General features: G+C 38.2%; 4 protein-coding genes across 6 annotated transcripts; 2 read left to right on the top strand and 2 right to left on the bottom strand.

Moving 5' to 3' along the window:
• Positions 1-1157: 1157 nt before the first annotated feature.
• On the top strand, positions 1158-4884 carry LOC126852201 (protein RCC2 homolog). The gene is made up of 4 exons (XM_050596741.1): positions 1158-2005; positions 2516-2756; positions 3018-3865; positions 3996-4884. The coding sequence occupies exons 1-4, from the start codon at positions 1796-1798 to the stop codon at positions 4164-4166; spliced, it is 1470 nt and encodes a 489-aa protein (XP_050452698.1). The 5' UTR covers positions 1158-1795; the 3' UTR covers positions 4167-4884.
• On the bottom strand, positions 4851-7310 carry LOC126852207 (uncharacterized). Its single transcript, XM_050596751.1, has 4 exons — positions 7042-7310; positions 6515-6957; positions 6170-6417; positions 4851-6087 (listed from the first exon to the last, which is right to left on the bottom strand). The coding sequence occupies exons 1-4, from the start codon at positions 7289-7291 to the stop codon at positions 5844-5846; spliced, it is 1185 nt and encodes a 394-aa protein (XP_050452708.1). The 5' UTR covers positions 7292-7310; the 3' UTR covers positions 4851-5843.
• Positions 7311-7428: 118 nt separating this feature from the next.
• Positions 7429-9385, bottom strand: LOC126852213 (ras-related protein Rab-18-B-like). Its single transcript, XM_050596758.1, has 4 exons — positions 9063-9385; positions 8865-8982; positions 8452-8769; positions 7429-8325 (listed from the first exon to the last, which is right to left on the bottom strand). The coding sequence occupies exons 1-4, from the start codon at positions 9131-9133 to the stop codon at positions 8155-8157; spliced, it is 678 nt and encodes a 225-aa protein (XP_050452715.1). The 5' UTR covers positions 9134-9385; the 3' UTR covers positions 7429-8154.
• Positions 9386-9888: 503 nt separating this feature from the next.
• Positions 9889-18176, top strand: LOC126852189 (uncharacterized). Of its 3 annotated transcripts, none has more exons than XM_050596696.1 (11): positions 9889-10329; positions 11772-11876; positions 12380-12518; positions 13341-13505; positions 13587-14133; positions 14241-14819; positions 14905-15312; positions 15391-15579; positions 15668-16521; positions 16602-17045; positions 17415-18176. In XM_050596696.1, the coding sequence occupies exons 1-11, from the start codon at positions 10316-10318 to the stop codon at positions 17607-17609; spliced, it is 3639 nt and encodes a 1212-aa protein (XP_050452653.1). In that variant the 5' UTR covers positions 9889-10315; the 3' UTR covers positions 17610-18176. The 3 variants fall into 3 exon arrangements, with proteins under 3 accessions (XP_050452653.1, XP_050452654.1, XP_050452652.1); XM_050596697.1 differs by lacking the exon at positions 9889-10329 and adding an exon at positions 11649-11654 and having other exon boundaries at positions 11749-11876; positions 15421-15579; XM_050596695.1 differs by lacking the exon at positions 9889-10329 and adding an exon at positions 11649-11654 and having other exon boundaries at positions 11749-11876.
• Positions 18177-18220: the final 44 nt, after the last annotated feature.

The raw sequence follows: 18220 nt of genomic DNA, 5'->3' as shown, positions 1-18220 counted from the left end.
GCGGGATTACGCAGTCTTTTAACCAGCCAGACGCCGTCATGAGCACAAATACGATTAATGGACATAAATACAAACACACAAATAAATTCAACGTCGCGCAAACAATCTACGGAAATACGCGATTCGATAACAAATATTGCTCGTGTTACCATCGCTCATCGCACATTTCGTCTCCCTATTTCTTTCATTAATGAGAACGCGATAAGAATAATAGTCCGCTAAGCAAAAAAAAAAAAAAAATCATTGATACGATTACAATGCGTTATTCAGTAACATGTAATATTTTTAAGATAATACGATACTTTACTGTATATTAATTAAACATATGTGAAGAAACGAGCAATTTCAAGTCCTTATATTTCTTTGATAAATCTGGTTATGTCGCATTAATATTTTTCCAAATAGAAAAGATTACTGTAAGATTATGTATGTCCTATATAACATCTCCTACCTTCGCTTATCTTACTTCATTTTCTACGATTCACGTGCAGTTTAGTCATAGTTTCTTTTATACTTTGATAGATTTTATCAATATGATATATGATTGACAATGCAATGGAAATTTTTCAATTTTCATCTTTAAGATAATAATCTTATTCCTCGTATATCAATGTATAATCTCTTCTTTGTATTATGTCAGTGACCTTTGGCCGCGAAATTCAGTTGCAACATAAATGATGAAATGCTAATATCGGAATCTTGATAAGAGATTTTCACCGATCTTATTATCAATGATTTTGAATGCTACTTATCTTTTTTGCATTTATTAAATTTCTTGTTAATCATATCATGGAAATTTGTCTGATTCAAATGAATAATTGTGTTATAAATGCATCTTAACGAATCAAGATTTTATAAAACTGCATCTATAGCAAATTAATGCAAATTGCCATTTGCATTATTTTATTATTCATTCCCATATGATTCATTATATATATATATATATATATATATATATATATATATATATATATATAATAATATCTATCATAATAAAAAAATAATATATTAACAATATAATATTTACAATATTAATAATAATATATAATATGTAAAGAAAAATTAAACAAGATTGAATAATACATATTAATCTCCGCATAAAAATACAGCCACGTGTGAAAGTGTAATTTTCGCACAGCTCGATGCATTTCAAATCTGTTATTTTGATATTCAGTCTAACAAAGCGTGCTGCGCCAAAGTATAGTTACCTATAGTGCGTTCGCGCATAATGATGCAGCGTTACCTGTTGCACGTGTCAAAACTAAACGCATCGCACGTGCTCAAGTATCTGTCATTGCGTTCGAATTTTTTTTCCGTCATTCATTTCTCATCTCGTATCCCCATCGACGGCGGCAATTGTGCGCGTACGATGAGGAACTCTTGATTCAAACTCGGATATTGCAATCGAGAACATGCGTCGTGGTTCGAATTTTCCCGCTCGTTTTCGGCGATGTGATTCCGCGATGTTCCGTTCCGATGGAACACGTGGAACGCGGAATGCCGGCCCACGGCGATTTACAATCATAAACTGCGCGGTCGGTTTGTATGTATGTATGTATACGTATGTACTTACCGCGGAAGCGTGGTTTTATTATGATTTTTGAGCGCCAGGTGGCCGCGTTTTTGTTGTCGATTTGCCGCTGTCGGCGGCGCGGCTCCTTCAGCTTCAGCGCCATTACATCGATAAATGTCATCGCGGCGGCCGCGAGCGTGAACGCCGTCGAATTTCCCTTCCGTCGACCTTCCCTTTTCACCATCGCTCACCTCTCGCGGAGAACCGAAACTGTCGTTGGCAATGTCGACCAAGCGAAAGAGCACGTCTGGCGGCACGTCCAAGAACCGTCCCAAGTCGCGCAAAGTCGAGTACGACGAGGAGGACATTTCGAGTGAGCATGAATCCGAGGTCGAGGACGCCGAGGCCGGTTCTAACATCGACGGCGAGGATGCCGTTGCCGAGGATACGCTCGCCGATGTCTCCGATATACCCGAACTGCCGGCCCCAGAGGTGAGATCCTCACTTCTTTTTCTTTTTTTTCCCCCGCGAGTTTCTGTAGGCATGCCTCCCTCCCCCCGGTTCCGCGACGCGACGCGGAAAATAGTTCCTTTCCTCGTGTTACATTGTATCTTTGAATGGCGATTGATTGTGTCATAAATTTAAAATTATTATTGACATATTCGAAAATATTGAATATTTAAAATGTAAAATTAATATTTAACTTATGTATCAAAGTCAATTGTTGATATTCTAGAATTGCATTAATTTTTAAATTGGTAATTTTCTAATTCTTCATTCAATTGTTTACTTTATAAGCTATAAGATTGAAAAGATATTTAATTTCTACCATAAATTGATCTTTGCAAAGTGAAAATTAAATTAGATATATTTCTTTTGTTAAAATTTGTTTATCTACTAATATACGAAAATTTATAAGAAATGCATTTGATATATGATTGAATATCTGCTAAAAATGCAACAAAAATAAGTATATGAATAAAATCTGTTTTTTTTTATTAGGGTGGCTGGGGCAAGCCTGGAACATTGCTCATGTGTGGCCTTACAAATTGGGAAATGGCTGGTCGCAAAGCACCGCCTAAAGGGGTAAAAGCAAACGTAGGGCGCAGCCTGTGGACACCGCATACTTTTAAAAACTTGAATAATGCAAGAGTAAGATTGATTGCGTCTGGTCCCGCTGCTTCCCACAGCATTATTGTTACCGAGGATGATAAATGCTTGGCATTTGGTAGAAATGATAAAGGTAAATTAAACATTGCTATAAAGGTAACTGTATGTAAAAGTACATATCCTTTTCTTTTAAAGTTAACAAATCTGTATACATATTTTACTCTGGTACAGGATAAATGTTGCATTAACATTTTATATTCAATGTATTATTAAAATAGTTAAAATTTGATGATATTGATATTAATACTCATTTGTACTTTGCATATGTTACACAAGTGGGTACTTTTTTTTTATCAATGCAGCACCATTGCATTAAGACTGCTATTTATAATAGGTCAATTGGGCGTCGGAGATACAAAACGTCGCGATGAGCCAACCGAAGTCGAAGCCTTAAAAGGACATACAATTATAGGGGCATCATGTGGTCGCAATCATACTTTGTTCTTAACAAGTCGCGGTATAGTTTTTGCCGCGGGCGACAATAAACTCGGTCAATGCGGGGTGGGCAAGAATGACCCCTGTATTGTAACTGCCAGCAAGGTGAAATATTCCGGTCCGCCGATAGTGAAAGTGGGATGTGGCGCGGAGTTTTCGATGATCCTGGACATCAAGGGCGGCTTGCATTCATTTGGATGTCCGGAGTATGGCGCCTTGGGCCACAACACGGATGGCAAATACTTTGTCACGAATACAAAGATGGCATTTCATTATGAAAAAGTGCCTAAGCGTATTGTTTTGTACGTCGAGAGAGGTAAGGACGGTCATGCGATACCGTTGGATCGCGTCGAGATCACAGATTTCAGCTGCGGTCATTATCATACCGTCGCCATCGACAGCAAGAATCGTGCGTTCTCCTGGGGATTTGGTGGAATCGGTCGTCTGGGTCACAACGAGCAACGCGATGAACTGGTACCGCGTCTGATAAAATTTCTGGAGCCGCCCAATCGCGGTGTCCGTGCGGTATATTGCGGTAGCACATACAGCATCGCGATCAATGTGCACGGTTCCGCCTTAATGTTTGGCCAGACCAAACGCACTGGCGAGGCCAACATGTATCCCAAGCCCATCCAGGATTTATCCGGCTGGGAGATTCGATGCGTCGGTTGCTCGCAGACAAGCGTGGTGGTCGCGGCTGATGATTCCGTTATCGCATGGGGCGCCAGTCCTACATTTGGAGAATTGGTAAGTTATAGATACTTAAGAAAATATATACGATATGTTGAATTATATATTCAAACATTGCATAACTATCATCCTTCTAATGGGGATTCTAATTGTTTTCTGATATAATATATAATTTGTTCTTTCCTAGGGTTTTGGTGAAATGCGAAAATCATCGACAACTCCGATGGAGGTGAAAGCCTTGGAAGGTTTATACATTACCGCTGTTACATGCGGTTTATCTCATACGCTTATGATCTGCCGAGACGATACCGAGGAAGAAAGGGCCAAGATTAATAAACTGCAGGTGTACTCTGTTTAAGGTATGAAAAGTGTATTTCTTGTTTGCGTAAATGAATTTCTATTCGCAACAATATACAGATAATTGAATCGGAAGGAAGACTCGTTTTCAGCGAGTCACAGCTACCGGTTTAACTAGTTTTAACGGATATCCGGGAATGATAACAGTAGATTGCCACGAAACGTCCAGGAGAAATATAGGATTAGCTATTACTCTACTTTGTACTTCCACTTTTTACTTAACGCGCGCGAATGAAAGTTGATCTATGTAACATTTGAGACTCATTTTGTTAGCAGCTCAGGATATAGACCAAACAAGATAGATGCAAAAAGATATATTTTGATACGTTGCTATTTTATTGAAGTTTGTCGTAATTTTCACCAAAATGGAAATAGTTATTTGTATGAAGAAACGGGAGAGAACACTGAAAAGAGAACATTATAGAATTTAGCAGTAACTGCCTTTATTTTTATCGATTTGTCTTTCTTAATCGATTTACATATTCAAATAGTTTATATCATTGATTCATCACAGTAGTACCTGAATCATTACATCTGCAGGAATCGTTTTTATAAATCGTGTACAAGAATAATCTTTGTACGTAATTAAAGCAAGTGAACTATTATTCAAGTAGATAATATCTTAACAATTGTACGTGAATTTTACATTTTTTGGTATGTATTTCGTTAAAACTTCATAGGAAAATTATTTAATGATTTTTTTTATTTTTTTATTTTTTTTTTATTTTATTTTATTTTAATGTAAAATGTCACTTATAGATAGAGGGAAGATACGTATATCATTTTATTTTTATTATAATAATTTTATATAATTTTATATTAATTTTATTTTTATATTTTATAATCTATTATAATCATAGATTTTTTTTATATAATTATATAGATAGAATCTATTATTAAATAATATTAATTTTAATGAATTCTGTATTATAAAGTGATAAAAGAGAGCTGTGGAAGAGTCATGAATTTTTTTGCTGTATTAGTAACAAATTTTTAGGCGACTGATATATACGTATCTTACATTTTAGGGTATTTTTATTTTAAGATAAGTCGTATAGCACACATTTCTCATGTACCATTGTCGTAGATGCGTTAAAAACGTTTGGTCGAGTACACATTAAGATTAAGATTAAATGAATCAGAAAGTGCATTTAGTACCTTCTTGTACCAATGAACTTACAATACCAATCACTGCCAGAATGTATTATGAATATCTTTTATTGTGATGCCAGACATTCAGTCCATTCCGTTCCACGTAATACTCTCGTGCGATCTTCGCACATTGAAATATTGTTCTGATAAACTTGCGATAAATGTACAAGTCCAAATACGAAATAAACGAATTTTTTAAAAAAATTTACATTGTCTTCTTTAGTGACTTTTAGGAGAATTATTATATAATTATTTATTAACAATTTTTAAAGCTTGCAAAAGCTTTATTTTTTTTCGCTATTCATTCATATCGCTTTTTTTTAATTTATTTTGCTCGCGATATTGGCACTCTTGTACATTTCCAACAACGCTCTTTAATGCGATACAATTTTTGTCGCTCTAAACACACATCGCAAATAATATCTTTCATAGCAGCTTCATTTAAACGTCTAACGGCTTCTTCTTCTTCGCGCTTACGTTTTTCCTAATTAATATTACAATTGTAATGAACTAAAGTCGATCTTTCTTATATGAACAAAATTATATTGATACATTTCATTATTAATGTCATCTTTTTTTTTACCATAAGTCTTTGATCCATTATTATTATAACAGAAGTAATAAACTGATGAGCATTATGTACTTCTTCTTCTGGAACATTACCATACTTCCAACGTAATAATTGATGAGCTATATAATGAATAGGATCTGAAGGCGCATATCTTAAAGCTCTACTTATTGCCCATGATAATGGCACCATTACATTTTGTCTATGCATATGGATTATAATAATTCATTACACATTATTGTATCTCAAATTTTTATAATTTATTTTAAAAGGCTATTAAATACCTTAAATAATCATTTCTCTTCAAATTTTCATCATCCTTTTCTTTTGGCAATAAATTCAAATAACAGATGCAAGCGGCAAAATGATGCTGTGTACAGGTAGAAACATTCGATAAAGGAGCTACTTTATTTAAAATACAAGAAGAAAATGACTTTAACAAAGGACAGGGTGCAATATCAGATGCTGTTTGTGCTTCCAGGAGAGTAGAATGCGATTCCAATATAGTTAGATTGCATTCACACAATACTTCCTGAAGATTATTTTAATTTTTGATATAGATTATTCATTTTTATGTATGTGTAATACGTTTTATATTCTTTGAAATCACTTAGGAAAAGATATCTTACTTCTGAATCTTCCTTTTCTTTGTATTCATTATATCCGAGATCAATTAGCATATCTTCAATTTCATCATCGATACCATTCTCCTTTACATAAGAAAGAACATCTTCGTCTATTCCAAGCTTTTTTAAGAAACGAATCATTGTTGGTGTAACTGGTTTTGATTCCCCCGGCCAGCTCAAAATTCCTGGGACATCAATGCCATTCAATAAAAGTCGATATAATATATTTTCATCTTGAGACACCAATCCACACATAATAATATTCCAACATTGATCTTCAGTTAATCCAGTAGCGATCAAATTCGAAATTAATTTCTCATCAAGTTTTTCCTTTGTCCATGTATCTTGCACTTCTGTTTCAAAATCTTGAAAATATTTCTGTTCTTCAGAAGTGAGATTAAGAAGACCATATTTGATTGCCTTCATGATTCTGTGTGGCGACATGCCTAAAATTTATCTTTTAATGTGTAAATGATGAAAAAAGAAAAATATCTAAAATGAAAAAGAAAAGAAAAAGATGCTACAATTACCTTTTCTTTCTAGTTCTAGTAAGACATATTCGCTGTATATTCCACTATGAATAATAAACTGTAGTGATTTATCAAATGATTTAATTTTATCACGTTGTACAAGTTTATCCTTGAGTAAGGCGAGCAGTTTCTCGTTGTTCCAGCTGCCATTGATAAACATCCCTTTATTTGTCAATTTTATACATAATTTTGTTTCATGTAATGTATGTGTGCCTTCGTCTATTATATTTTGTGAATCCGACATTTTCATATGCGAGTCAAAGGAAATTGTAAATTTGAATCATTTTATAAAGATATCGTATCAAATGTCAAAATACGAACTAATTATTTAAGCAGTTGTTATAAATAGGTTATGTGTGACAGAAATTTGTTTTAAAACAATAATGATTTATATAACACATATCCAGAAAATTTTTTATGTACATACAGAGAATAAGTTATACAATTAATGTATCAATTTATATATAATATCACCATCATATGTAATTATATAGTAAACTCTCTGTGAAATATATACTCCCCATTTTTTTGGCACAGTATATATTTCTAATGAGATTATTGAATCTAAAAATTAGCACAATATAAACATAGTAACAAAGGATTTCTAAATACATTTTTACAATATAATACACATTTTTCAGATGTAACAATAATATGCATCAAGAGCACATATTGTGCACAATGTAAAATAATGAACATAACTGAAGTTTGTAAAAATTGTCAAATTTTACTTGTAAAAAAATATGATTAACAGAATATTTATGGCTTATAGAAATGTATCATTAAATATCTATAATTATTTCTTCAGCATACATTAATTATGTGTTTACACCAACACAAAATTTCATTTAATTTTTTGCGCCATAAATATTTATACCAGATTCAAGATTTAGTTTCCCATAATAGTTAACGTGTGTATGTAATGTAAGTGGATACATGCATTTTACAAAATTATTTCCTAATAATTGTAAAACCCGAGTGCGTAGCACGTATAAAGTGATGATATATTGTACGTGATCTCTTCCGCGTCGGAATTAATTTTTTTGTGTAGAGTCTCAATCTTAACATATTGTGCATACATTTGTTGTAAACATGCACTTTCTCATAACACGATTACAGTAAACTGCAATAACAATTTGATGATGATTGTTCAATGGATCGAGATTGATAATCAATGGCTAACTGCATTCCTCTTTTTCCGACTCGATACCTTGATGCACCCATGGTGCCGTTGTCATATAATCTTGTAGAGTGAGTATCCCAAAGACCAGGTGTTTGTATTATCTGTTGTGCCAATATCACATCTTATATAAAGTTATTAATAATATAGAAAAGCATGTAATTTTTTTTTTTTTTTTTGGTGACTATATATTCATAGAATATAGTTATAGTAGTAATATAAATTCTGACCTTTTGTACAAGTTCTTCAAAGCAGCATTTTACTCCATCAGCTGTTTTTGCACTACTCTCAATGTACAGGGTCTGATGTCTTCTGGCAAACTGTAGGCCTTCCTCGGTACTCACTTCTCTATTTGGCAGATCTATTTTATTACCTACTACCATCTTGACGATATCTGTTCTATTGCAATATGTATTCAATTCATTGAGCCATGTTTCCAATTTTATAAAAGTATTTCGATCCGTAACATCATACATTAAAATAGCACCCTGGCCATCTCTGTAGTAACTTGGTGTTAAGGTGCGAAATCGTTCTTGGCCTGCAGTATCCTATAAAAAAATAACATACTTTGGTAAATCTAGGATACTTAATACATAATGTAGATTATGGTATCTTCTTTCTGCAAGAAACTACAATTACAAACCCAAATCGCGAGTTTCACTGTGTTGCCATCGAGAGTTATCTGCTTGGTTTTGTAATCCATTCCGACTGTGCTTTGCATATTCTCGCAGAATTCATCTTCGGTGAACCTCAGAAGTATACTGAAAAAAAATATTGCATCATTATTAATCTTAAGTGAGGGCGTATAAAAAGCGAAAAAATGAGACGCATTTACAAGTACCTTGATTTCCCAACGTTAGATTCACCTATTATGAGAATCTTTAGTATCGTTAAAACATCCTCTTGATCCATAATGACACGATTATCGCGATAGCTGTACTCTCGGTGATATTAACGTTAAGGTTGGAAAAAAGTACTTAGGTACAAAAACACAAATTTCTTCTTCTCTTTAACGTCGTTAATCACGTCAAGTTTCATATATTAACACCACCGTGTCTAGCAGGGCCTAGTATGCGTGTATTCGCAATCAACAAAAAATACGTCATGAAGCACGATAGGCGCATGAATCTGCACGAATGCAACGACTGATCGGGGAAGAGGTCGCGATTTTTCTCAGAGCCTCATAGATGTCGCTGTTTATTCTCCTAACTTCGGGAAATATTAATGTCGACAAACTCGTCGGAATTTTTCATTTATTTTCAATTTTTATTAATTAATGGTAAGGATTATTAAATTAAAAGTATGAGAAATCTCTAATATTATATTAATTAATAAATCAAAAAGAGAATAATGATTATATGCCATTAGAACTTTCGCTTTTTTCAGAAAATGAATCATTATTGAACAATCGCGATAACCGTCATTTTTAATTAGGTACTTGCCGATGCGAGTCGATAAGAATTGTAATTAAAGAAATTGCTTTCTACAGTTTCAACGATCGGCAACGTGCCGATTTTAAAGACCGCAATTCGATTAATCGCTCGCTCGATCGCGCGTAATTGATCACGATTGTGAAAGAGAGAGAAAGAGAGAAGTGATTGGGTGGAACGGAGACTGAGAGAGAGAACACATATGACGTGCGCGTGCGAATTTTTGTCAGTAATGTCAGTATCCGCGAGGAGTGCTGGTGGCGGCACGGCGAGAGCTAAAACCACGAACTAAGCGACGAAGAAAAAAAATGGCTGTCGCGAAGCTGCCATGAAGGGGCCGCGTCGCTGCTCGCGCTCGCGGAAATGGGACGTTGCGACATCCGAGTGTCATCGTCGTCTCAGTGAGGAAGTGTCAAGCGAAGTGGTGATCGTGTCGGGGCGAGGGTGACGTGCTAAGGGTGAGAAAGAAAAGGTGGTGAAGTGCCGTGAAGAAGCGTGAAGTGCGCATCGCAGTGTACGCGTCGTGACGGCGACGGAGACGGTAACAACGACGACGTTAACGACGAGAACGACGAGGACGACGAGGACGACGACGACGACGACGGCGGCAGTGACGAGGAAGACGACAAATCAGCCGACGGCAAACCTGCCGGACATACGCGAGATGGCATCTGACGGGTAAGGCTGCGGCGAAAAGAGATGGAAACTTGTCTGCCTGTCAAAACTGCACTTGTCTTGCAACTCGATTGCACCCGAGGTGCAGCGCACCTCGTTATTCTAGGGAAAACGCGGTCGTCGCGGCACACGGGACCGACACGGGTGTTCGCAGATCGATAGTGAATTTTTTTTTTAGTCACCCGTCCCAGTTTTCTCCCTCTCCCCGTCCTCCTCCGTATACTCTAGTCTCTCTCTTTCTCCCTCTCTGAATTCTATTTGTTCTTTTTCTTTCGTATGCACGTACATACATACAAAGAGAAAGAAGACACCGCGGTCTTCTTTCTTGATGATAACCGAACGATTTCCTCCTCCTTCACGGCGTTTTCGCGCTGAAGTTAGCGTTAACCGTCGCGATTGGGCGGGTCTCTCTCATTCGTTCTCTCGCGCGCACATTTTCGCAGTCCGCGCTTAGGCTCGTCCGCGTCAAAAACGTGCATTTTCATCGTTCGTCGATTTTTTCTCGCTATCGTGCCTCCGTCTTTCTTTTTTTTCCTCCGTTTCCTCCACATTCCGCATTCTCTCTTTTCCTTTCTTCGCGCGCGAGCGTGTGCGCTCTCGATTTACGCGCGAATGGATTACCGCGGCCTATTTCAGCCAATTAAACGGCTAGCATGACATCAGAACTGACGGTCTCTCTCGTTATACCGCGGCCCAACATTCCTATCAATTTGCTGGGTCCGTCAGGGCGAGGTGGGGTGAGGTGGGTGGACGGGCGAAACACCCTCCTTCGCGTGTCCCGATTATCATCGCCCTCCGTTGGCCTCCGGTCGAGAGTATCGTCGCTCGTTGCGAATCTCGAACAGTTCCCCTGCTTCCCTCCCATCGTTTTCCAGCCCTCCCTTCTGTCTTCGTCGATCTGCCTCTTTGTGGTGAGGGTAATTCTTTTTTTTTTTTTCCCAAGTTCTCGAGTCGTTCGCCCTCGTTCCAATTAGTTCATCGATATTGCGCTTATTTTAACATGTATACACGTACTTAATATTGCGCTATATCTTCCTCTTTTACCCTGAATTCGGAGTTTCCTGGAGAAATCGTGACGTCGTGAAGTGTAGAGGAAGAATTAATAAAAAAAAATGGAAGCTACCCGGGTGTGCTATCGCGATCTCTTATTGCATCGCGACGATATTTCTGTCCTCGCGCTACACTTTTGACATATCGATCCCGCCTTATCCCGATATTATCGTTCAAAGTGTATAAATATTTATACGCCATTTTTTTCAAGTGATAAGAACCGCCTCGGGGAGGCGAATAGTAAGAAGTGAAAGTTTAAGGGAAAAGAGCGATTTAGAGTGCGTAGTTTTAAACAGTTTGTCCCTGGTTACCTTAAGATGTGATAGAGATTCGGGAATATAGAGGATATTCGATTTTTCTTGGGACACGCAGATATTAATGGATGACAATTACAGTAGGATGGAATGGGTGGAGATCATAGAACCACGCACTAAGGAACATATGTACGCTAACCTGACCACCGGAGAATGCGTATGGGATCCTCCACCGGGTGTACCTGTGTAAGCTATTCCTTTACGTATCTGTATCTTCTTTATCTAATTCAAAGTATCATCTCTCAGAGCGTCATACTTCTTTCGCAGTATTTCTTTCACTATTAGATAATTTATAATAATAAATACAAAAAAACATAAGTTTTTAAGAGACATGTTTTTTCATAATAAATTTATATTATCTTCCAAAATCTTACTTATAGATAATGTCTTCAATAATTCAATATTTCAAAAGCAAATTATCTATAATGTTGGAATAATATAATCGCAGTTATACTCTCGGCACACTTAGTTTAATTGCTATCAGTCTCCTCATATATATATATATATATATATATATATATATATATATATATATATATATATATATTAATGAATTATCTCAAAGTATGTCGTATATTAGTTCCATTGTATAATTATTTTAGAGAAAGTTATGTTAGAGAGAAAGTACCAAGTCACCTCTTCTACATCACGAAACATAGTACACGCATGTCCCATTTAATAATTTGTAGGAAAAAGACGGACAACAATCAATGGTGGGAGCTATTTGATCAGAATACCTCGCGATTTTATTATTATAATGCGACGTCTCAGAAAACTGTGTGGCATCGCCCGACCGACTGTGACATCATACCATTGGCGAAACTTCAGGTAAAAAAACATTTATGCGATTTATGTATATCACCGATATGTTCCTGATATGATTTACTCCTTATATGAGAGTTGCGTGCGAGCGCGTGTGTGTGTGTGTGTGTGTGCTATGTGATTTGTATGGCATAAGTTAAGTTATCGAGCGTTAGAATACAGATAAGATCGTACTCTTATTTGTACTTGTCAGAATCTGTACTCACGCTTATATATCGGGTAAAATCTACGAGTTCGGCATACGTACTTGCGTGCGCCACGATGTGTGCGTAATGATTTGTGAGTTTCTCCGAGTAACGCACATTACAGAACTTGTGTACCTTAAAGTGGCGTAGATATATAAGAGTGTGTGCAAGCGTGTCTGCTCTCTTCTCAGCTATAAATAGACGTTTGTAGCAGGGAGAAAAAACTCGGGTTTATATTATATGCTACTACCATGAGACTTCTTTCGCGATAATGTTATTTCTTTAATTAAAATTTGACGAGAATACGAGTGCCAGATGTCTCGTGCGATATATATATGTATGTTACGGAATACCCACCTGTATATCGAAATATAACGGGTTACAAATTTTTTGGATGAGATTATATTTAATTCACATGCGCACACACATTGTACAATGATGTACAATAAATTATGCTTTTTCATATTTTTTTAACATAAACATTTACTTTACATGATTACTAAATCCTTTGTTATTTTTTATAGAGATAAAATTGCTATCACATTAATCAATTGTCTATAAAAAGATGACATTTTGATATTAGTATATAGTTACATTTTTTAATCGGTAATTTAGCTAGGTATATTTTCTATATCTATTGTAGACATTAAAACAAAATACGGAACCAGCAAGTGGTAGCACGTCCGATACTCATAAAACGAATGAACAGAGGAAAAAGGAGTCTGTTTCGACACAGACGCAAACTCCTTCAGTTAGCCGGTCGACGCGATTTAACCACCAGGAGAATACGAATTTGGCTCCGCCTTTGGTAAATTTAATTTTTTTACAATTATCTTGACGTGATACATTAACTTTTCGAGATTCTGCATAGCTACGTTTTCTCTCGTAGCAAGCTCTTTCTCTCGGTAATGCGAACAAAACGCGGACTTCTACGGTCGGCATAGATCTTCAGACTTCTCCTCCTTCCCCGTCTCCGTCAACGAGGCGACATCATCACCATCATCATCATCACAATAACAGGCATCACAGGCACCATGAAGTACCTGCAGCACGTACCAGACAGCACAATCACTCGCAAGACTCTGGCAGATCCAGTGACAGTTCCGTCTCGCACAGTAGAACCTCTTTGGAGTCGACTGGTTATCGTTTGTTGGATTCGCCGCATAGACATCATCATCGTTCGGCCGTCCAAACGCCGGCGAGCACCGCACAATCCTCCCCTAGGCAGCACAGTAGTAGTGGCACCCTGGAGGTCAGATGCCACAAGAGTGGAACTTTGGAAAGCGTGAAGAATCAGAAGTCTGTCTCACTGGGAGAACCACCGCCGTTGGGCTTGTCGCTTTCAACTAGTACACCTCTTTTCAAGAAGAAGACGTTTAGCGATCCGCAACGCGACGGTAGAACAGGAAACTTTGACCTGGATAAAAGTAAAAATGGTAAGAATATTTCTACGTTTCTATACTGTACTATAATTATTTGTTATATATAAGTTTTAGGCATATAAAACATCTTTGTTTGTTAATCGATATCTTCCGATTTTCAGGTAGAGAAAGTAGTAGAGGCTCGTACGGTCCCGAGCCGAGTACCTCGCCATATCGCGATTCTCTTATGGAGTCTCGAGTTTTTAGGCAGGAAATGCCACCGTATCGTCCGCCGGAGATTCAACTTAGCCATAGTTACAAGTCGCAGGGCGAAAAGTATGGTTCCTTAATGGATAGTAGCAATCGTTACCATAGAGATAGAGAGCGGGAGATACAGCAGCAGCAGCATCGAGAACGGGTTAACAGTCTCGATAAGACGAACCCGCCAGCCTTTTATCAGAGTTCCATGCATTCGAGAAATATGAATAAGCAGCCACAGGATGGCACAGGTAGCATAGGTAGGAGGCATCATGGATGTTCGGCGTCGCTCTCGGAAGCGAATGTTAGGGACGTATACGGTGCAATGTTGTCTGAGAGGAACGATCCTGCCAAGAGTCTCGGCAGGGCTGCCGGTATACACAGTGGTGGTAATTCAACGAAACAAAGAGGCGGACTCGAGGCGGTGGAGCGAGAGAGAGAGCGGGATCGTGACAGAGAGAAAGAATATAGACGAAACACAGCGTGCAATAACTCACTGGACTGTAAGCGAGATAATCATTCAGCTTCTTTCGCCATCTTCCGGTGTATGTATCTTTTGTAATATATGGTTGATTATTATTTTGCAAGGTGTACCGCAGCCGCTGGGTCGCAGTTACAGTTTTGTGCAACAGCAAAAGCAACAGCAAAAACTAATGCAGCAACAACTACATCAACAACAACAGCAACAGCAGGTTAGAAGAAGAGAACGGGACGACGATGCTATGCACGAGCGTTATTTGATGATAAGTCAAACTCATGAGCAATCCAGACAGAGACTCAGCAGTAATACTAGCAGTAGTAACAGCAGTAACAGCAGCAGTAATAGCGCCGCGGGCGAGGAGATTGAGGGTCATGCTGAAGGAGACGATAGCAAAAAGAAGAGGAGTAACGGAAATCCCAGTCCGCCACCGTCACCGTATTACGGCAATCTTCTGACTGATGCTGATCACCTATTACCATTGCAACATTATATCCTTCAACAGGCGAAATTATCAGGTAAAGCCGAGAATTTTAATACTGATAGCTTTAGATTTTGTTTCTTATTATTCATTTTCTTTTTCTTATGATGTGTAGGTTGTTATAAATTTGGAGATCCTTTATTAGTAGAGGAAGGGGAAGATTCTCTGGATGAGGAAGGTGGTAGAGGCGAAGGTATCGGTGGAAGAGGTGATGACGATTCCGATGATCAATTCGCTGATGACGAAGCTGCCAGCAATCAAGGCGATTCTTCCAGTCAAGAATATCTCGAGGATCATTATGCGGGTAACGAGTCATTTCTAAGAGCGCAAAATATAATATGTATATATCAGACATATAATCTAACTAAATTGTATATTCCATCTCACATTAGATTTAGGGAATTACGATACCGCCGGATTAGCGACTTATTACACCACAGCTGACACATTGACGAGACCACAAGTACGACCGCCCTCGCCACCGAATATTGTGTCTCAGACGGAAGCCAGAGATAGCGTAGTGAGCACGAGACAAGTCTCGATGCCCACTGTAAGTTCAACTCCGAGTATCTGTACGACGAATGTTGATAATACTGACTTGGACGAAGCGCGAAGAGACGACAGTACGGGTGGCGGCGACATAGAGAAGTACGCACAGGACAATCTCAATCTGAACTGCGGCAGGCCAAAGGGACTTAGATTGTTGTTTCGGAAGAAATTTAGCGTACGGGACATTCTCAGCTGGTCGAAAGATCCGATACCTCAGCCTATGCTTGTGATGGTGGATGGTGAAAAACCACTTAAGAGAGAGGCTTGCAATCTGTTCCGATTGGTCCAAGTGTACATGGGCGATCGCAAGGCCAACGTTGGCATGACATTGGACGGTGTCGCCATGGATATAGTGAATACCGCATTCACGAAGCCGCCTCTGCGAGACGAGCTCTACGTACAGATCTGCAGGCAAACAACGGAGAATCCACGAAAAGAAAGTTTACGACGTGGATGGGAACTGATGGCTGTGTGTCTGGCTTTTGTGCCGCCTAGCGCCACGTTCGAGCCCTACCTAGAGGGTTACATGAACAGGCATCGCGATCCTAACTTTCAATTTCCCGAGGTTGCCAAGTGGCCGATACATGTACAAGTCAGCCATTATGCGACCGTGGCTTGTAGGCGACTGCAACGAATTGGCGTGCACGGCAAACGACAACCTCGTAAGGCTACAGTGGAGGATATCGACCAAGCGAGGGTAATTAATTGCATTGATAATTGATAATTTTTTGGTGATTGTTAAAGAGTCTGATATATACTTTCGTGCTCTTCTCGCAGATACAAATCTTTCGCGCATCCATGTTCGGTGCAACGCTTTCGGAAGTTATGGCTTTACAAAGGGACCGCTTCCCACTTAGAGAGTTACCATGGATACAGACTACGCTGACGCATCAAGTATTGGTACGCGGTGGCACGCTCACCGAGGGTATCTTCAGGGTATCCGCGGACGCCGACGAAGTCAGCGCGTTGAAATCCTGCTTGGATAGGTTCGAAGACGGAGCAATTCTGGCAGTTTCTCAGGATGCTCACGCACCCGCGTCTCTATTGAAATTATGGGTGCGCGAGTTGTATGAGCCGTTGATACCGGATTCCTTCTATGTGGAATGTGTGTCTATGCGGCATGACGATCCGAAAGCCTCTGCGGCGATCGTGGCTGCTCTTGTCGACCGTTTGCCAGATCTTAATCGTCGCGTGCTGTGTCATCTAATACATTTCCTGCAGGTAAGAAATTTTATTCAATAAGAAAACGTGTCATGCTGTATAAAACTATATGATTTGAAATTTTTCTTTGCATTAAACCAAAAAAATTATACTTTTTGAAGAAAGTTTAAATCTACATAGAGCAATAGATATTTAGCGTCAAATGCACGGTGAGAACTATCTAGAGAACTATTCTATGAAAGTTTAAGAGCTAGTATGTATCTATTATTCAAGTCTAGAATTATATGTAGCAGTATTTACTTGTGTTAATAACGCACGATGAGAATGCACGACAGTTTAAGAGCAGCATAGATTTGAAACACCGTTGAATTAATTCGAATCAACGTCTTTTGATGAATCGTTTGCCACGATATTGTAACAATTTTCCAGATATTCGCTAGATCCGAGGTGGTTGCACGTACTAAAATGGACGCCAATAATCTTGCGATGGTGATGGCGCCGAATGTATTGCGGTGCACGTCCCAAGATCCTCGGGTGATATTAGAGAATGCACGGAAGGAGATGGCCTTCGTCCGTACTCTCATCGAGTCACTAGACACCTCTTGGGTCGATGATCTTCACTGACCGCATCCTATCACGCTAGAAAAAAAGTCCGCTCTAGACTATTATGCCAAATGAATCAGCTGTATAGTCATGTCTATTGTTAGTTACATCTTTCTCTCTCTGTCTCTATCTCTCACTATTCTCAATTTATCTTCACTCTTCTTGTTTGTTCATCGCGTCACCGATTTCTCCCATAGTCCTCTATATAAATGTTCTTCATAACGGTAATTTAGTGCTAAAGTCTTACCAACCAAGCTAATCAACCAATCCACTCCCTTATTTCCTATTTATTATTTATATGCAGATTCTATGTTAAATGACAGATTAGAGATTATTAGATTATATTATGTATATCGCTATATATATATATATATATCATATATATTTTACCAATCCCTTGTTACCGCGTCGAACAAACGTGGACGGCTTTTTTACTCGATCATTGTTGAATCTCGTGTAAGATAAAAAAAGAAATCATGTGTTACCGTGTATAGCTGCGCTCCGCGATGATCTTTTTGTATAAGTGACGGATTAACGTGTAAAGCGTTTTATCGAGGAGTAAACACTGCAAAAGATTAGCAAGCTGTAGTTATAAGAGTGTTTTTTTCCGTTTTCCCCGAGATCCTTAAAAA

This window comes from Cataglyphis hispanica, chromosome 10, assembly GCF_021464435.1.
Source record: "Cataglyphis hispanica isolate Lineage 1 chromosome 10, ULB_Chis1_1.0, whole genome shotgun sequence".
Classification (NCBI taxonomy): domain Eukaryota; kingdom Metazoa; phylum Arthropoda; class Insecta; order Hymenoptera; family Formicidae; genus Cataglyphis; species Cataglyphis hispanica.
Note: the sequence above shows the minus strand (reverse complement) of the source record. Positions and strands in the feature narration are given on the sequence as shown.

Excerpts from the sequence above, each read along its gene's own strand:
- LOC126852201 (XM_050596741.1), top strand. The coding sequence starts at position 1,796 with ATGTCGACCAAGCGAAAGAGCACGTCTGGCGGCACGTCCAAGAACCGT. Across the intron at positions 2,006-2,515 it reads CCGAACTGCCGGCCCCAGAG|GGTGGCTGGGGCAAGCCTGG; the intron begins GTGAGATCCTCA and ends TTTTTTTATTAG. Across the intron at positions 3,866-3,995 it reads GTCCTACATTTGGAGAATTG|GGTTTTGGTGAAATGCGAAA; the intron begins GTAAGTTATAGA and ends GTTCTTTCCTAG.
- LOC126852207 (XM_050596751.1), bottom strand. The coding sequence starts at position 7,291 with ATGAAAATGTCGGATTCACAAAATATAATAGACGAAGGCACACATACA. Across the intron at positions 6,418-6,514 it reads AAGAAAAGGAAGATTCAGAA|GAAGTATTGTGTGAATGCAA; the intron begins GTAAGATATCTT and ends AATAATCTTCAG. Across the intron at positions 6,088-6,169 it reads AAGAGAAATGATTATTTAAG|ACAAAATGTAATGGTGCCAT; the intron begins GTATTTAATAGC and ends CCATATGCATAG.
- LOC126852213 (XM_050596758.1), bottom strand. The coding sequence starts at position 9,133 with ATGGATCAAGAGGATGTTTTAACGATACTAAAGATTCTCATAATAGGT. Across the intron at positions 8,770-8,864 it reads CAGTGAAACTCGCGATTTGG|GATACTGCAGGCCAAGAACG; the intron begins GTTTGTAATTGT and ends ATTTTTTTATAG. Across the intron at positions 8,326-8,451 it reads TTGAAGAACTTGTACAAAAG|ATAATACAAACACCTGGTCT; the intron begins GTCAGAATTTAT and ends TTGGCACAACAG.
- LOC126852189 (XM_050596695.1), top strand. The coding sequence starts at position 11,755 with ATGGATGACAATTACAGTAGGATGGAATGGGTGGAGATCATAGAACCA. Across the intron at positions 14,134-14,240 it reads CCTGGATAAAAGTAAAAATG|GTAGAGAAAGTAGTAGAGGC; the intron begins GTAAGAATATTT and ends TCCGATTTTCAG. Across the intron at positions 15,580-15,667 it reads TCTCGAGGATCATTATGCGG|ATTTAGGGAATTACGATACC; the intron begins GTAACGAGTCAT and ends ATCTCACATTAG.